Source organism: Cavia porcellus, unplaced genomic scaffold (genome assembly GCF_034190915.1).
Source record: "Cavia porcellus strain 051 isolate PalLab524CR breed Dunkin Hartley unplaced genomic scaffold, mCavPor4.1 scaffold_31, whole genome shotgun sequence".
In the NCBI taxonomy this organism is placed as follows: Eukaryota; Metazoa; Chordata; class Mammalia; order Rodentia; family Caviidae; genus Cavia; species Cavia porcellus.
The window spans coordinates 44,058,074-44,078,004 of record NW_026947514.1 but is presented as its reverse complement, the minus strand read 5'-3'; the positions used below and the strand labels follow the sequence as shown (position 1 = coordinate 44,078,004).

Here is a 19,931-nt window from a genome sequence, read left to right as displayed (position 1 = left end):
TTTTTCATGCTCAAATAGATTCTTTTTCTCAGTACATTTTCTTTGTTTTTTCCCAAACCTCCAACCCAAAAAATATACTGGGAAATTTTTTAAGTGCTATTGAATAAACAGATAATACTGTGTAGTTCACAGGTTATTTCTTATGATTGTATTTTAAATGACATGGCAGTATTACAAAGACAATGATTTGCACTTATACAATCTAAATCTTTTCTACATTTACCAAATTAAATTTTCTTCAAGTTTAGATAGGAATTTTTACCTTCAAAAAAGGTTTTGAAGTTAAGAGAAACTAGGATGGGGGTTCACACCCATTCTCCACCTTTCAGTTGGGTTGTTTTGGAAAAGTTATTTAACCTTTCTGAATCCCACTGACTTCATCTTTAAAGTATGATATTAACAGTTACTTCATGTAGTAATAGTATAAACAAGTTAACACACACATAAAATACCTAAATGTTCCATTTTTTTCTTTCTTGGTATCTTGAAAAAGACCCTAAAAATACCAATTTACATTTGTTGACTAATGGAAAGTACTTCTTTGTAATTTTGTCTTCCTTTTTGGGGAAGGGGTTGAATCTAGGACTTTGCATATTTGAGGCCGGAGCTGCACCATGAGCTCCATCCACCCCCAGCACCTCTGTCACTTCTTCCTGACCACACATCAGTCCTGACCAACACACTAGGCTAAGAGCAAAAACAGAGTCAACCTCCAACTCAGAAATGAAAAAACAAACTGAGAATCTCAACAGATAGAAAACATATGAAAGTTATTTGTACGAAAGAGTATTAAAATGTTTGTTTGTTACAAACATAAAATGATACTTACCACCTCCTCTTCTTCCTTTTTGGTCTCCTTTTTCTTCTCCTCCTCATTTTCCTCAGCTGGGCCATCTTCATCATCGCTACTGGATGACTCGAGGATTTCACTTAGATCCATTTTCCAAATGTCAGGAACAACTCTAGCTTTTAAGAAGATACTTGCTTTTTGCAGCCCTAAGAGCGAAAATGTATTTCAGCAATTGCTATGGAATTAGCAGCACAGAACTGGATGATGGATGATCCTCAAAGAGTCAAAAGATCTGAATTCAAATCCAACTACCACTTATAAAATGATACAGGAAGTGTGAACATATTTTACATGTCACACTGTTGCATAAATGTTAGGAAAACTGTTAGAAAAATAGTAATGATACAACACAAAAAGTTAAAATTATAAATTACAAATCAAATATTTTATCTACAGTAAAAAACAAAGCTCCACCAAATAGGAGTGGTTAGGCCCACTAGCTAAAATGGCATCAGAAAATACTAGGGCTCATTTCACTCACTGCTGTTTGTTATGAGCTAATTTATGAAATAATAGATTGATTTGTCTTTGTTTTACCTGGTTTAGTAGAAAGCTCAGATTCCGGCAGACTGAGAATGTCTATTTCCTTAATATCCTTCCTTGTTATAGCATAACTAATTAGAGAGAATAAAAGGGGAAGAAAACGACTTACTAAACAAAAATCAGTACTTAAGTAGTCCATGTTAATCCATGAAACATAAGAACTTCAAAACTTAAAAATTAATTTACCAATTAGCTGTCTAAGACAACACCTATCTGATTTCTTAGTAAAGGGTTAGAGAAAATAGAGGAAAAGGCAGTAACTTAATCCTAAAATTTTAGATATTCAAAGGACATTAAATTTTGAGAGCTTGAAGTATACTTCATTGCATTCCGAATTCAACCTCCTGTAGAGAGGTGGGGTAATTTCAATCAGCATGATGTTTTTAACACTTGTAGACAAAAATGTTTTTTTTTTCCTTTGAGAAAGGGTCTTGCTAAGTAGTTCAGGCTGGCCTCAAACTCACTATGTAGCCAAGGCTGCCCTTGAACTCATGGGGGATCTTGCTAGCTCAGCCTACTAAGTACTGGAATGACAGGCATGCACCACTTCACCCGGGTCAACAGTGTTTATTTTAATGCTCAATATTTCTTAACTTTTACTAATTTTAGTTTAAAAAAATATTTATTGTAACCCAGTATTAAAATCCTTTTACCATTATAAGGTATATCATGGTATTAATTTTTACAGTGAATCATACACCTTGCTAAATGAATGTATGTATTTCGTTTTACTTTTTTGGAGAAGAGCGTATATTAGGGATCAAACCTAGGACCTTGTACAGGCTTAGGGAAGGGCTCCTACCACTAGGTGACAGCTCAGCCCTAATTTTACTTTGTTCTTTTCTGAGACAGGGTGTCACTATGTATTTCAGGCTGGTCTTGAACTCACTCTGTAGCCCAGGCTGGCCTCAAATTACCAGTGATTCTTCTGCCTCAGCCTCCTTAGTGCTGGGATTACAGTGGGCACTATCATGCCTGGCTTTTACCTTTTTTTAAACAAACACGATATTGGGGAAAAGTTTCTGAAAGTCAGGATTTTGATAAAACAAAAAAAAGCAAGATAATTACTCTAGTTATATAATCCTATTTAAAATAAATTCTTTAATTCATAATGGTACTCATAAAAACAAATTCTGTAATTAAAGAAAAATTCGATACTACATTTCATTTAAAAAACAAGCGAATGTGGTTTAAATATTGTTTTTGTGTATTGTTCAGTTTTTATATAAAGTTTATCAGTAAAAAACAGCCTAGATTACAAAATGTCAAAACATGTTAGATATCATCTTCTCAAGTTCCTAAATGATTAGACTTTTAAAAAAGAAAGTCTTGGTGGTGGGGGTTTGTCATTGTGATTCCACTTTTATTCCTTTCACATAGCATTAAGTGATTCATTACTCACAATTTAGAGTCAATGAAAGATCGAACCAAGCACTGGTCCTTTTTCACTGTGATGTCATCATTACAGCTGGGAGAGACCACCTGAAACACAAAGCACAGAACTGGTTTCTTCCTATTTTACCGGGCTCAGAAAATGAATCTATCTGTTAAAAGAACAATTTTGGGTCCTCGAGCTTTTCCAGGGGATGTTTTCAGGTAAGCTCTTACTGTGCCGCCCAGGCTGTCCCGGGGCTCTTGGTCCTCTTGCCCCAGTCCCCTGACTGCCCTGCTTCACACGTGTACTTCCCAAGGAACAGCTCCGGCCGCTGTGCTCTCACTGTGGACCTGCTCACCCTGTAGACTGCACTGCGTTTCCTAGTTTTACGTGGCCCAAACTCGCTTTGCAGAGCCTTTTCCCACCTTCAATAAATGTAAAACCGGGGCCAGGGATTAGTTCAGTGACATAAGCACCTGCCTGGCAAGCGCAAAGTCATGAGTTCAATCCCTGGCACCAAAAATAAATAAAAATAAATGTAAAACCTTACCACCATAAAAAGAAGAAATAGTTGCATCATAAATCACACCCGTTCTTTACAAATCACTTAGAGTATAGCATATTGATTTTCTAGATATTTATTCATAGTTATTCTATAACATCAATTAATGAAATAGACATTAAAATGTGACCACCACTTTAAAAAAAGATTAGGATTCATTCTAAGCTAGATAACAATTCATTTTTTTGTCCAAAAAATACAATTTATGAATGTTGATGTGATCCAACTTTGGATATATATATACATATATAAATATGTATAAAAATATATATATATAAACCAGGCATGGTGGTGCACATCTGCAATCCCAGCACTTGGGAGGCTGAGGCAGGAGGATCACTGCGAGTTTGAGACCAGCCTGGGATACAAAGTGAGCTGAATGCCAGCCTGAACTGCACAGCAAGACTCTGTCTCAAAAAGACAAACTATACTTACATATATATATATAACATAAAACACACACATATGTAAAATATATGTATATATGGATTTTTCGTTTTGTTTTTTGAGACAGGGTCTCTCTATATAGCCCAGGCTAGTACTAAATTCACAGTAATTCTCCTGCCTCAGCTTTCTGAATGCTGGGATTGTAGGTGTGTGCCACATGCCTGGCTTTAAATTTTTAAAGTATTCCTAAATACAGTGACACCAATAGGCAGAGTGTGATACAAAAACTCAGAGAAGGAAGAGTTAACCAAGTGGCAGGGATAAACATGGTAACAGAGCCTTAAGACTTAAAGGATAAGCAGGCCAACTCAAGGCCTGCTCACCTAACCTGTCAACTGCTCACGTGGCCTCAAATTCTTCCCTGCCACCCTCCCTTCCTTCAAGAGCAATGGCTCAAGCATGCCACTCTGTCATTAACATTCCTAAACTGTGAGCTCAGCCATTCTGCAAAATCCTCTTCAAATTCTTAGTCTCCAAATTCTTAGTTATGACACATATGCAAATCATTTTTGGAGTCTCATTTCTTCCTGTTTCCCTACTCTCATCTAGTAGCCACATCAAACAATCAAATTCCCAGTAGAAACAAACGTACCACCTCCTACCAAGCACTCTAGACTGCTCTCTTGAAATAATGTCCATCTCTTCTCATTCTTTCTCCATGTAAGCAAAGAATACTTCTCTACTAACTCATCTACAATTTGTCTTTTCTAAAGCATTCTTTAAAATCTAGATGAACTCATCCCAACACTTATTCCAGTTCATTCTCGTGCCTGAACCAAATTCGTTTTAGTTTACTCTGTAATCTCCAATTGTCGTGCAATTTCATAGGTGCATATGGTTAACTTCTGGAGGGCAATACGCTATCCAAGTCTCACACTATTGTCTTCTAGGTAACTCAGAACAAAGCAAAACTTCCTGCAGATCTGCAGGAATATTAACAATTCAGGACAAGGTGGAGCTCAGAAAAGTGAAATATGCTACAGGCAGGGAGTGAAGAAAGAACCTGATTAAGATATGCATGTCCCTGTACCGACTCCCCACTGTGAATACAATCATTATATACTACAGACACGCACTAGGAATAATAAAACTTAAAAAAGAAAAAAGAACTTAAGTACAATTTACAGGGAAAACAGGAAACAAATGAAGTAGAGATGGCCTGAAATATCCATTTAAAGGGTGCAAAATCAATTATCAGTAGACACAGTGAAGCTTATTTTATTTTATCTTCACTTATTTTGAGACATACTCTGTTAACCAGGCTGGTCTCTAGCTTCTGGGCTCAGCAATTCTCTCACCTGTAGCTGGGGCTACAGGTGTCTGTCACCAACCGTACTGAGGAAGGAGTGTTTCTGGGAACAGGACTACTGCAATTAAATCAGTACCTCAAAAGGATTTCTCTTAACAAGTTAGTTCTAGAAATGCAGTCTGAATTTATTAAAGAAAGGATCCAAGGGGCTGGAGATAAAGCTCAGCGGCACAAACGCCTGCCTGGCAAGCGCAAGGTCCTGAGTTCAATTCCCAGTACCAAGAAAAAGAAAGAAAGAAAGAAAGAGAGAGAGAGAGACAGAGAGAGAGAGAGAGAGAGAGAGAGAGAGAGAGAGAGAGAGAGAGAAAGAAAGAAAGAAAAGAAAGAAAGAAAGAAAGAAAGAAAGAAAGAAAGAAAGAAAGAAAGAAAGAAAGAAAGAATGAATCCGGGGCTGGAGGTTTAGCTCAGCGGCATAAGCGCCTGCCTTGCAAGCAGGCGGTCGTGAGTTCATCCCCCGTACCGATAAAACGGAAAAAGACAAAAAAAAAAAAAAAAAAAAGAATCCAAGCTAAGCAAATCTAAAAGTGAGAAGTGGCAATGGGACAGAGTGAAAAGGGGTGAGAGAGACCCGACAAGGCTGAGGCATGCTTACAGTCACACAATGAAGCAACGAGCAAAGCACACAATTCTGTACAACCGATTCTCAGTTATTACATCTTCAAGGCCAAACTAGAATTGTGTGATACTTTCAAACTCTTAAATATTTCAGAAAATCCACTGTGGTAAGCCAACTTTTTATGATTGATGAACAATGCAAACAAGCCCTACTCACCAAAGCTGGGTACCATTCAGTCCTTTCGGGGGTGGAAACCACACTCACAACTTTTCCTAATAATTCATCATTGAGACGATGCTTATCTTCATCTTCCTCTTCACTGCTTTCCTCTTCCTTCTCGTCTTCGTTACTGAAAGGCAGGACGACTTGATCATTATCCTAACGTGCCATCCCAGTTGACGAGACCCTAACATGTGCAACTCAGCTCCTCGTGTGGCCTCTCCCCCTGGACTTGAACTGAGGCAGTGGAAACTTTCCCAGTTCTGCACAAGTGCCCTCCGCTGCCTATCAAACTCGGATCAGCTGCAGCACAGCAGTAAGTCCTGGTCTCGGGTGCTCCTGTCATTCACCAGCTGGGACAGAAAAGCTTAATTCTACCCCCAATACATACTCACTGTGCCAAATACACTTTCTTTTCTTTCTTTTAACAACTTGCCTTCTATTTTTTAAATGCCAAGTATCTTTTTTCTTTTGACCACTGTCCTTCATTTTATTAAGGTCAGACACCAGATAATGCTTTATCTAACAAGGCATGAAAATATCTAATCCAAACACATATGACGGTTTATTTAGATAATGTATCTGAAATAACTTTATGCTCAAGTGTAAACACTAAGTATTGATTGTAAGCCTATAGTTCCACAACTAACATAGGTAGCAGGAATAAACGACTAGAAAGTCATTACAGTAGCTTTGCTATATCAGTACTAACTTATTTAGGCAACTTATCAACAAATAGTAAAATCACTGAAATTCTGATAAAGAATAGGGTATTTATTTATTTATTTTATTGGTACCAGGGATCCAACCCACTCATAAGGCAGGCGCTTATGCCGCTGAGCTAAATCCCCAGCCCCTAAGAACAGGGCATTTAAATAGCCTCAAAATATTACCAGGTTACTTGTAAATTACAAAGGGAAGGATAATTTTGAGATTCAAAAACTTGGCAAACTAACTACTTCTACCAGGTAATCAAAGTATCACCAATCATGGAGCAAACTAGTACCACAACCTTACTGGTGTGCTTGCACCCAGAAAGACCCAACATCGCTTACGTAGTTATTAGTATCAAAATGCACGAGCTGGGCTTAATAATGAAAACGCAGGGGTTGGGGTTCAGCTTAGTGGAGTAAGCACCTGCCTGGCAAGCGCAAAGTCATGAGTTCTATCCTTGGTACCACCGGAAAAAAAAAAAAAAGAAAAGAAAAGAAAAGGCAATCAGCTGAATCCACATGAAGTCTACAAAACAGCCCGTCCCTAACCCTAACCATGCAAAACTGTCACTGTTGTAAAAAAAAGAATAAAAAGGCTAAAGAACTTTTCCAGATGACTTTATATAAATGACACGCAGTACACGATTTCAGGCTGGATTCTAGAATCGAGGTGGGGGGTTGTGATTGGGGCAACTGACAAAACCTGACATAATGACATGTTAAGTGACAGTACTCACCAGGGTTAAACTTTCTGAATTTCATGTCCATATTTTTGTAATTTAATGATAAAGTTTTATGATGCTTACCACTTTGTTTTCAAGAGCTTAGCAAAATAAAACTATAAAATAACTACACATGTATATAAAGAGATTGATAAAGCAAATATACCAAAAAAGTTAAAATTAGTGAATCTAGATAAAGAACATGTGGAAATTCATTCTATTACTGTTGAGAATTTTAGGTTTTTGAAATGTTTTTATATACTCTGGGAGGCTGAGGCAAGAGGACTCTAAGTTTGAGCCTCCCACAGACAACTGAAGGAGACTTAAGGAGATGCTGTCTCAAAAATAAAACAGTAAAATAAAAAGGACTGGGGATATGGCTCAGTGCAAAGGCCCCGGTTCACCTCCTAACACCACAATAAATTTAAAAAATTTTGAAAACCAGTAAAAAAAGTGAAAAAAAAGCCTCACTTAAAATGGAAAATCATCGTATTAATAATGGACTTTGCCAGAGTAACTTAAAACAAAAGTAGCCCTCCTGAAAGATGAGTTGTGACAATTCCTGGATAAGATAATGGCAATAACTAAGACTAGGTTCACTAAGTGTATCTAAGTGTATGTCTAATATAAAAATACAAGAACCCATGAAAAGGTTACCTGATCACACTTAGCTATTTTAGAAAGATCACCTGTTGATATAGCACAGTAATCATCTTTAATTTTCTATTAACTTTATCTGGAGCCCTGTATGACTTATACTGTTTTATCATGACTGATCTAATTAAATCTCATTTGTTTGATTGCTGTTTGGTATCGACAGATTTTATTCAAAACTGATATGACTGACAGTATCAAATCTAAGTGTATAGGCAACTACACTGAAGAGGACAAGACTCTCTACGATAAATATTATGGTTTAATTACTGACTGTTTTTTGAAGTTTTATACTATATACCAAGTTGTGTTTCTATTAATACTGTTATGTACTGATATATTCAGTTACACTATGTCTGATGATATAGTATAATTGATGATATTCTATTGAAGATAACAAGAGACAACACAGGAACTATAGTAGAACTCCTTGTACAACGGTTTTATATGTTTTTTTCATTTCATGTGTTTATAGGAATATGTTTTGTTTTGTCTTGCTTTGTTTTGTTTCTCCCTCTAATATAGAAAGGATAGCAATACATGTTAAGACTCATGCATGTGCAGAACCTAAAAACAGTTTATGGGAACTGATCTTATGACACATGATGAAATGAACAGATACTTTGACTAAAAAAAGACACTAAAGTACCCAGTGCTGATCCTGGAATGTCACAATGTGACACCCAGCAATAGTATCATTCTTTGTTCAGAGTGATATTAGTCTGCTTGGGTTTGTTCAATCTCAACATAATTGAAGATATGGATAACTGCATGAATATTTAAATGTATAGGATTGATAACTATATTTCTAAGTTTTTGTTGGATAGTTGAACAGAACTGGTTGCAGTCTCACTGCTTGAATCCCCACTTTATATGCTCCACTTTAGTATCTTGAATAACTATTTGTAAGAGGACAATTTGTAATCAACTAGTGATTTCTTACTGTTTTTTTCTTTGAAAGTATGTACTATTTGTACCCCTTTTGTTTTTAGTCTTTCTTTAAATAAAATTTAAAAAGACATTACAGTACTCAGTGCTGATCCCAGAGTGTCATGATGAGAAATCCAGCAATACTATTATTCTTTGTTTAGAATGATTTTAGCCTGTTTTAGTTTGTTTAATCCCATCATAAATGAAGATATGGATAACTGCATGTACGTTTAAGTGTACAGGATTGACAAGCATATTATTAAGTTTATATTGGATAGCTGAACAGAGCTGTTTGCAGTCTTGCTGTTTGAATCCCCACTTTATATGCTCTGCTTTTGTATCTTGATCAACTATTTGTGAGGACAGTATGTAAACATCAACTAATGATTTCTTACTGTTTATTTTTTTCTTTGAATGTATGTATTATTTCTACCCATTTTCTGTTTTGTTTAATCTTTCTTTAAATAAAATTTAAAAAAAAAAGAAAGATCACGTGTTCAGTGCTTTAATTTTTTTCTGTTTTGTGTTTTGATAAGTGTCATTATAATGAGACTATGTATGACAAACTTACACAGGAAGTGACGACCTCCTTCCCCTGTTGGTCTTCTTGGCAATTACTGGAGTTCCAAAATGCTCTGGGTTTGTTAATGGAAGCTGATCAAGCGTCTGGGTGAGAAACAGAGACACTAAATTTGTATTTTGCTTCTAGATCAGTAGCTCTTGTTCCACCTCAGCCCCGGGTGTGTCACCTCACCTCACTTTCTGCAAAGTGCCTCTCCCCCTTCAGGCACAGAGAGGTCCGTCTCAGTGTTCTCTCATCTCCATCATCAAACACTGCAGGGAGGAAAGACAAGAAAATTAAAAACCAACCGCAAGGAATGCTATCATTGCTACATATTTAGAACTTAGTATTTTTAAGAACCATCACTTGTTGGTCATTGGTCAAAATCTTTAAAAACGAACCTACTATAGTTTTTATTTTGTAGACACTAAAGAAATGTAAGTCAAATGCCTGCCCCCAATCTGCATATGTACTTCTGTCTGTTCTTGCCAGTTCCATCATTATGCAGACAATTTCTTAACAGCTTTGCAACCCAAAGCACTGATATTAAATCACGTGCTATCATAACAGACAAGCAAAAACCTGCTTTTAAAGGCACCCTCTCGTCTTTTCTGAAGCAGGTACAATGGAAAACCTCTAACTTCCTGGAATTATCTGACTGCTGAGGGACTGACTACCTGCTTCTACTTATTTGCATGTCAACCTACTAAGTAAAAGTACTGGCTGCTAAATTCTGAGGATATAAGTAATTTAGAAACAAAGGTGAAAACAAGGAAACATCAGAAAGAAAAAAATCTCCTTTCCAAAAAGGGACTTAAAAAAATCATAATCACATAGAAAACTGACTTTAAATATTTTAAATATTTTAAGGAATGGGAGAAGAAGAAAGAATACAATTATGTCACTAATATTCTCTATATATCATTTTGATTTTACCAATTTAATCTTTCAGAATGTATTGATTTCAGCATCTAAGTTATAGTTTCAAAATAAAATACTTTCAGAAGAACTTGATTGTCCAAGCTTATGAATAAGACAGAATCTTCACTAAAATTACAATGTATATTAATTTAACAGTGTTTGTACATCTTATGAAAAGAACATATTCAAAAGAAAGCATATGGGGCCAGGGATTTAGCTCAGTGGTATAAGCGCCTGCCTGGCAAGAAAAAAAAAAAAAAAAAAAAGAAAGCATATGTACAGAAAAATAATCCAATCCTAATTTTTGTTAATTCTAGATGCTTTTCCATTCTGCTAGAATAAGTTAATATTCACAAAGGAAAATTATAATTATTTTGATTTAGTATCTTAAAATTATAATCCTAAATTTTTACAAAAGAATATTTCACAAGCAGACACTTTGAATCACAACTTTTTTCTTCAATTTTTCTTTTGTGAGGTGCTAGATATTGCAGCAGATACATGCATGGTAGGCAAGCACTGTACCACTGACCTACACCATAGTTACTTTTAATGAGTAAAAACTAATTATATCAAGGCACTCAGTGTGTTGAATATTTATCTACTTCAATCAGTTCTTTGTCTTAGACTTAAGATATCTACATTGTCTCTTACACAGAAAATTAAAGTTCCTGCAGCTCATATTCAAAGTGTCATGATTCCACAAACGCAGGTGTGCTACACTTTTAATGACCCAGAGACTGATTACAACCACATGCAAGTAACATGACAAACAGGACTGAACACAACGTCCTCTGTCAATCATATTGCTGATCTGTACTTAACAGCAGTGAAAGTATGTACAGCAAAACAGGACATGTATAGCATTATCAAGGATAATGAACCACTATTTTAAAAATTAAAAATCATGGCATCAATGACATATGCATATAAACCCAGCACTTGGGAAATAGAGGCAGAAGGATTGCCACAAATTCAAAACAAAAAACAGAAAACAAATCATGACATCATAAACCCAAGTTTTAGATAGTTCTTTATGTTTTCAGTATTAATGTTGAAAAGTCAGATTTTGCAAAGGCTCCAATTTTCCTTAATGCTGACAGTATAAAAGGTAATGACACCAGACATATGCCATTTAAATTGTGGTAGGAGGACTGAAAACAAAGACTGTAAAATGAATCCACACCATTGAATTCATTTAAAAAAGAAAGCTCAGCTAGGCATCATGGTATACACCTATAACTCAGTACTCTGGGAGACTAAAGCAGGAGGAGCAGAAGTTAAAGCCCAGTCTGGACAATTTAGCAACTTAGTGAGACTCGGTCTCAAAATACAAAACGTGGGCTGGGCCACATGAAGGCCCTGGGTTCAGTCCCCACTACCTGTCCCCTCAGTTTTTGGCATAGTATTTTACTCTTTACCAGTGGCAGCCATAAATTAAAATGTTCTGATGAAAATTCCAACAAATAAAATTCAGTTCTTAAAGAGAAAAATCTATTTTACCTCCATGTACTTTATCATGTATAAAATTAATATAAAATTCAAAAGGACTTCTCCTTAGAGACCTGATAGAACAATCCACTCTATAGAATAGTCCACTCTTTAGAGACCTGATAATACAATCCACTAGGGAGTTTTAGATAGGAAGCCTTCCAATTTTAAGTGAAAAAGCTTAAGACTTTTTTAGTTCACAAAACTATATAAATATATGCTTTTGTTTTAAATATTTGTTAAGCAATGCAAGGTTGAAAGACATGGAAAACTCACCAATACAGATTTATCAATTCCAACCCTCTCTGAACTTCCATGATACAAATCTCATCAAATAGGTGTGCACACTAGGGAGTCCCGCTCACATTTTACTAAGCATGAAATAATCTAGCTGCGGTCTGTAGCTTTTTAGATCAGACTTATTGTACAGCTTGCTAAGAGACAGTAGATTGGACTGTAAGGACTTCACAATTCCACGAAATGTTTGATACTTGCCAAAATGGCAACTGAATTAGTAATTGACTGAACCCCACAGAACACATATATGACCAAAAGTAGTATCTCTGTTGCAATAGCATTAGATTAAACACTTAAAAACCTATCTACAGGAAAATGACAAAGCCTCTCATGGTGACACTGTTCACATAAACAGATAAAATTCTTAAGCAAACAAATACACAAATCCTGTCAGAACGAAAAGAACAGAAAACTACAGGGATCTTATAAACTGAATACCAAAGATCTCTCTGCTACCTACTGATTTGTAATGGAGTAATAAATAATACAGATGTAAGTGGCAATCACTCACTAAATTTCTATCACATTCTACTACATGCAATAGGCTCTTCAAGGTAGGACTCACTACTTCCCTTTCACAAAAAAGAAACTGAGAATCAGGTTAATCAATGAACTACAGGTTATTTAGGAAAGATTGAAAGGTCTTACAACCACAAAGAAATATAAAATGAAAAACCAGGATGGGCTAATGTGCAACACCTAGGTCAGGGGTGGAAAACCTGTGGCATGAGGGCCACAGTGGCCTGTTTGTATCGTTAGAACCTCAACAAGATTTGCCACCAGTGTCCTAGATTATATAGTGTAGCCTACTGCCCCAATGACAAAGGAGAAGTGAAGAATCCAGACAGAAAAATCAGTGTCAATATTATCCATGTACAGCAGTTAGGATTAACAGAATTATTTTACTACTGCAGGAAAGACCTTCAAAATGTATGTATATCCTAAGTAAAACAGTAGTTCTTTTAAAAAATATTTTACTTACTTTGCAAATAAAGACAGCATATCTGCATACCAGATGCACATATCCTGGAATGACTGAATTGAGGTAATTAACACATGCATTGCCTCGTATCCTTATCTGTTTCTGTGGTAAGAACACTTACAATCTACGCCCTCACCAACTCTGAAGTATGTGATACACTAATACAATCTTTAACTTTATTCTTCTCAACTGAAAAAATTTTGCATTAACTGAAATTTTTGGTCACTATTCCACACCCTTCGACCTCCACACCAGCTCCAATTACCAGCACCGTGTGCGCCTCGGAGCCAGACCTTTTAAGACCCCACACATGACCATCAGTGCTGGTGCAGCTGACAGGCCCTGCTGCCTTCTTTTTCAAGGTGAGGAGCGACCCACTGGGAGTTATACCACATTCTCCTATCTGTTCATCCACTGATTCGATCTTAGGCTGATGGCCTATTTTGGCCATTATAAATACGGCTGAATGTAGGGCAAATATTTGTTAAGCATCTGGATTTCAATTTTGTTTCAGAAATACAGTCTGCAGTGGGACTACACACAGAAGTTCCATTTTTAAGTTTTTAAAGAACCTCTGACATGGCTTCCGCGATGGCTGTCTTAATTTGCATTCTAAGCAACACCACACAAGAATTCCCTTATCTCCATATCCTCCTGGCATCGGTATCTTTGTCTTCTTGATAATGTGTGAAGTGACATCTAGTGCAGTGCTCATTTACATTTCCCTGATGATGAGTGTGCTGGGCATTTGTCATAGCTACCCCCGCATCAGTTAATGATGGAATGTGTTCTGGCTTGCAGTGTCAGCTGACTTCCTCAGTATGAGACTCGCATGAGTACTTACACCTGTACATCTGGTGGTCTACGCCGAGCCCAGGTTTCCACAGTGTACTACTGCACTGAAACATATCAAAACTGAAAACTGCGGAAACACAGTTTAAAAAAAATCAAAACACCTGTACAGCAGGTACAGCACTTACTATGAATGAGATTTACAGGCCTGAAGTTGCTCTGGGTGTGGCAGAGTGGTGAGTAAATGTGACATTACTGTACAGCACTGTACACTTATATACATGATACACTCAGGCTACACAAAATGTATATAAAATACTTCTATTAGCCAGGCGTGGTGACCCATGTCTGTACTAGCAAGGCTGAGGCAGGAAGACATAAATTGGAGGCCAGCCTGGCCAATGTACTGAAACACTGTCTCAAAGTAAAAAAAATTTTAGAGGTATTAGGGGCTATAGCTTCCTAGTATGTCTGAGGCTCTGAATTTAATTCCTAATTCTAAAAAGAGGGACATTTTCTGCTTTTTTTCAATAATAAATAAATCTCAGCTTACTATAACCTTTTTACTTCTTGATTCATGTACTAATGCTTAGCATAAAATACAAAACTATTATACAACTATACAAAAATTTGCTATTTTTTTATTACGTAAGTTTTCCCTATATTGAAAAAACCTTTTTTTCACTTTGTGAACTATTTTGTTAAGCAGACCACATCACAAACATTAGTCATGCCCGCCAAGGGTCAGGACAATCCTTTCTCCTCCACTAGCAATCTGCCAGCAGGGCTGCAGAGGCAGGAGCTGGCACCCAGTATAGTAGACACTTCCTTCTGAAACACTCCCAGAAGGAGCTGGGTGGCATTTTTTTTTTCTTTATAAATAGAACTGTACATTCAAAAAATGGTAAATAGTAAACATATAAACCAGTAACACAGGGGACCAGGGATTTAGCTCAGTGGTATAAGCACCTGCCTTGCCAAGTGCAAGGTTGTGAGTTCGATGCCTAGTACCAAAAAAAAAAAAAAAACCCCAAACAAATGAAACAAAAACAAACCAGTAACACAGTCCTTTATGTCCTTATAAAAGTAGGGTACGCTATGCATTCGTGGTCCCCAACTTTTCTTAAGCAGCAGGGACCAGTTTCATGGAAGTCAATTTTTCCACTGCCCCAGGGATGGGGGTGAGGGTGGGGCAGGGGATGATTTCAGGATGATTCAAGGACACTGTATTTATTGTGGACTTCATTTCTATTATTGCTACATTGTAATGTATAATGAAATAATTATACAATTCACTATAACATGGAATCAGTGAGAGTCAGGAGCTTGTTTCTCTGCAACTAGATGGTCCCATTCAGAGGAGATGGGATATAGTGAGCCCTGAACTGTGTTGCTCCTGTCCAATCCACTCCATAATCTCAGTTGCTTTTAGTGCAGAAAACTGTTCTTCACAAAGTCAGGATGCTAGAAATGGAAGCCAGTTTTTCAGTGCTTTTATGGCAGTCTCAGATAATCATTGTGACTTTAATCCACAATGAATGGAATTCATGTTTTCTCAAACAGACTTTCAAGGCCATCATCACTTGCGACCTAAGCACTTGTTCCTCTTCCAGCACAGGAAAGACTATTCAGTTTGCTTGTTCTCAAATGGGTTGCGGTTCCATTTTTTTCCTAGCTTACAGGTCTTCTGTGGCTGGGAAGTAATGCTCAAACTCTCCTGAATGCACCAGCTGGGAGAAAGACGGCCTCAGCTCAGTCTCTGTCAAGATCTCTGCTAGTCTGAAACAGGTCAGAAATCCAAATGTCCCTGTGCCACCCCTAGAAGTCCAGTCTGGCTTTGAATGCAGCTACTTTATCTGCTGACATGAATACAAGTTGTCATTCTATCCTGCATCAACAGATTAAGTACTGAGCAGGTTGAATATGTTGCACACTAGGTAAGCAAGTTTTGTGACCCATTTCGTGTTGCTAAAGTTTGCTGCCAGAACAGACTGCTTTTCCAAAAGAAATCTCTGGAGTAGCTCTCCTAATTCACAAACTCTAGCCAGTGACCTACCTTTAGAAAACCATCCCACCACTGTGTACAAGACAGGAGGCATGTGCTCTGCATCCATCTCTTTGCAGAGCTGTAATAAGATGTGAATAAAGGGCATGTACTTTAATGTAGTTGACAATCTGAATCACATCCTGCAAAAATGTTAGTTCAGGTGACACATCTTGCCTAGCCAGCTTTTCTCCAGGTCATACATAGTGCACAGATTCAAAATGAGAAGCAACCTCTGACCCAAGCAGTGAAACCAGAAAGCTGTCCAGTTACAGCAGTCACCCTGACAGCGCATACACTGACCCAAAAGAACCAACACAACTCCTAACATGCAACAAACAGTTCAAATACTTGAATAGCACTGCAACTGTGGTGTTCCCTGGCAACAAAAGCATGCTCATGCACACTCTTCTAAAGATGTATCACACAAAAATAAGCATTGTTGCTTTGTTGCCAACGGCAGAGAACTGTCAATGTGGACCACCCTCCATGCTCTCCGATAACTGTGCCTCAATATCCTCTGCTACTTCAGCAACCTGTCTAGTTGCAGCGCTAACCCAGAGGAACATGTGTCACATTTCAACTGCAGCTTCACCTAAGTTTTCATGACAAATGTCCTGAGCAGACAGCAGGATCAGCTCTTCACCGGTAAAGGGCTTCTTAGTTGTAGCAATGTGGTCAGAATGACACTCTCGGTGCACTTGAAGTGGTGGCCTTCACTGACTGTTTGTGTCCCTCAATAGACACATCTGTGTCTTTGAAAAACTCCAAAGGCATGTGTTTCAACATGGGTTCTGGGTCTCTACGTGGCAAAGCAGCTTTGAAGTCTTCATAGTTATGTTGCATAGTTAGTCACCAAGCAGTCTACAAAGTGGGCTTGAGAATATCTGTAATATCACAGGTTGCAATGAATGCACAATTTAAGTAGGAATCTTTGTATCTTAAATGTAGCTTTTCTTTCCCTCTTTTCAAAGAAGTTCTCCAATGGTGTTCCTTTCAGAGTTAGCTTGTAAGATTCTCAAAACTGCTATTGTGCCAGGTGTACAGTGCAGGAAACAAGAGAGAAAAGAAGGGATAAAGTAACAGATGAACCATGTGTGCCACCATATCCAGCTTAACTGTAACTTGCCTCTCACTGGCAGGGCTTTGACCCGAGACCGCAAGCAAATGATTTACTGTGGTCTCTGTGCAGTCAAATCTCTCTGCTGCTGTTCATCTGTAACTGTAGCTGCTCCCCAGTGCCAGCATCACCTCCTCAGTTCCAACTCAGATCATCAGGCACTGATCTGCAAAAGGAATGCACGCCCTAGATCCCTTGCTTGCACAGTAGGGCTCCTGCTCCTATGATAATCCAGTGCCACTGCTGACCTGAAAGAGGCTGAGCTCAGGTGGTCGCGTGTATGACAGGGTACAGCTGCAATACAGATGAAGTTTCCCTGGTTGCCCACCTACTGCTCTCTGTGAAGCTTGGTTTCTAACAGGCACAGACCTGGGTGGGGGTTGGGTAATACTGCCATACACAAGTGTATGTGCTAAACTTTACACAACAGGATGCATTGTACGTTTGTTTGCACCAGCATCACCACACCTTGTGCTGCAACAGCTCTGAAGTCACTAGGCAACAGGAACAGTTCAGCTCCACTGCCATCCTATTAGACCACCATAATGTGTCAGTAACATCATGGCCCAAATGGCACCTGTAATACCTGACCGTGTCCACAGGCATCTATCTGCACATTGTCTTTTGAGAGATGTTTATTTAGGTTCTGTGTTAGCTTCCTATTACTGTCACTAATACCTCACATGGCAGCAATACGCTGAAAAAACAAATACTCTTCATGGCCAGAATTCAATGAAGAAGGGGCTGGGGTCTCCATGTCCGTAACAGAGCGTGGCCCCAAAGACCAGACCTCCGGCAGGGCCTCCGCTTTAAAGGGTCTCTTTGCACCCCTGGAGCAATGTCTCTGGCTGTGAACTAAGACTCTCCCACATGAGGCTCAGGGCACCGTCCCAAACACAGCAGCTGCCTCGTCTGGGGTTTTCAACAGGTTGTTCTTTTTCTGGCTGTTGGGCTGAGTTTTTCATATTAATTCCTTGTTAAATGCACAGCTTGCAAATATTTTCTCCCATTCTGTAGGTTATCTTGTCACGTTGTAGCCCTGGTGGTGCAGCTTTTATTTTGACACATCTATTTTTGCTTTTGTTGACTGTGTTTGTTCATTTTCTTTATTATAACAAAATACCTGAAGCTGAGATTTATTTAGCTTACAGTTTTGGAAGCTGAGAGTCCAGGATCAGATTCAGCCTCCAGTAAGGCTCTAATGACACGTGGCATAGTGACATACCCACATGTGAGACCTGGCCTAGCGAGTGACAGACTCACATGTGAGACCAGGCACAATGGACAGACAAGAAGCCACACTTGCCATTACACAAACCCCTCTCTCGGGGTCCTATAAAAACTACCCTAATCCCTTCATTATGTCCCCAAACTGAGGGTTAATTTCAGGGCTTCTATCCTGAGCTCCCTGCCCAGCCCTCTCCACCCACCCGCCCACCCACTCACCTATCTACCTGTTATTAAGAACAGAGTCTTGCTAAGTCACTAAGCTGTCTACCTAGGGTGGAACTGTGATGCTCCTATCGAGGCTTCTGGAGTGCTGGACAGTCATTAGTCACAACACTGACTCCTTAGTCCCCAGCTGAGGGCAGCACCCTCACTGACTGGAACACCTGACACCAGTCCCTACCTCACACAGGTCCCCACATCTCGCATTCCTACACCAGGACCACATGGTTCAACACAGTTGACCTCGGGGGACAAACCACTCAAACCACAGCACTGCGCTTCTGAGGTCTTTTCTTAAAAAGAAAAATCACTACCCAGGAAAATACTGTGGCACTTTCAAGCCTCACGTTTAAGTCTCTACCATTTTCAGTTGGTGTTTGTAGGTCTCTGACGAGGCTCTAACCTATTCTTACTCATATGGTTATCCATTTTCCTAAACATCTCTGACTAAAGACACTGTCCCATCAACAAGTGTGTGCTCACAGCACCGTCATCCAAAATCAACTCATGGATGTACCTCCAGGTTCTCCATTCCATTGCAGTGGTCCATGTGAATAGTTTTACACCAGACCATGCTGGGTTTTTTTGTTTTTTTTTTTTTTTTGGTCTTTTTCATTTTTATTGGTACCAGGGATCGAACTCACGACTGCCTGCTTGCAAGGCAGGCGCTTATGCCGCTGAGCTAAATCCCCAGCTCCCTAGACCGTGCTGTTTTAATAGCCATAGTTTTGCAGAATATTCTGAAGTCAACAGTATGTCTTCAGCTTTGTTCTTTCTGTGCAAGACTGCTTTAGCTCTAACAGATCATAGCTGATAGAATCATCTATGATATCTGGGGAGGTTCCTCAGTAGCTAAGGTCAAAAACTTCAGCAATCTGGAAATTTAAGGAATTAACCTTAAAATATGTTATTAACATTTGAAGAACATTAAATCTTATGGAAACAATGTCTTTAAACCTACCACAGAAGTGAGCAGATTTCTTTCATGTGCAGTATTGTTTTCTTAAATGATTTTCTAGTCAGTAGAATTGCCACCTGGTTTTGAAAACATTTTGTGATTTTTGTTATAACAACATTTGTCCTAAGACAGTCTGACTAAAGGAAAAGCCTTCTAAGTTTATAGCACATCCTACAAAATTCAGTCAATCCACTAACCAAATCTAAATTTTCTCTGCACAGTACTCTACTAAAACAATTCCAGGTAATCAAATACAACAAATGTTCATAACAATAACTACAAGGCATGAGTCTGAATCAAAAAAGTACTTCTTGTTGTAAAAATATTAATATTGAGCTGAGTGTGGTAGCACATGCTTGTAATCCCAAGACTCAGAAGGCTGAGGCAGGAAGGTTGCCTTGAGTTTGAAGCCAGTCTGGGCAACACAAGTGAGTT

At 38.4% G+C, this 19,931-nt stretch overlaps 1 protein-coding gene across 1 annotated transcript in view; it reads right to left on the bottom strand.

Annotated features, from left to right (window-relative positions):
• Arid4a (AT-rich interaction domain 4A) overlaps nucleotides 1-19,931 on the bottom strand; it is a 76,750-nt gene that overhangs the window by 47,551 nt on the left and 9,268 nt on the right. The window contains exons 6-11 of the mRNA XM_063241536.1: nucleotides 9,635-9,714; nucleotides 9,452-9,546; nucleotides 5,859-5,991; nucleotides 2,796-2,875; nucleotides 1,388-1,464; nucleotides 830-996 (exon numbers count right to left, since the gene is read on the bottom strand). Coding sequence (XP_063097606.1) covers nucleotides 830-996; nucleotides 1,388-1,464; nucleotides 2,796-2,875; nucleotides 5,859-5,991; nucleotides 9,452-9,546; nucleotides 9,635-9,714 — 632 coding nt within the window. The remainder of the gene's footprint in view (nucleotides 1-829; nucleotides 997-1,387; nucleotides 1,465-2,795; nucleotides 2,876-5,858; nucleotides 5,992-9,451; nucleotides 9,547-9,634; nucleotides 9,715-19,931) is intronic.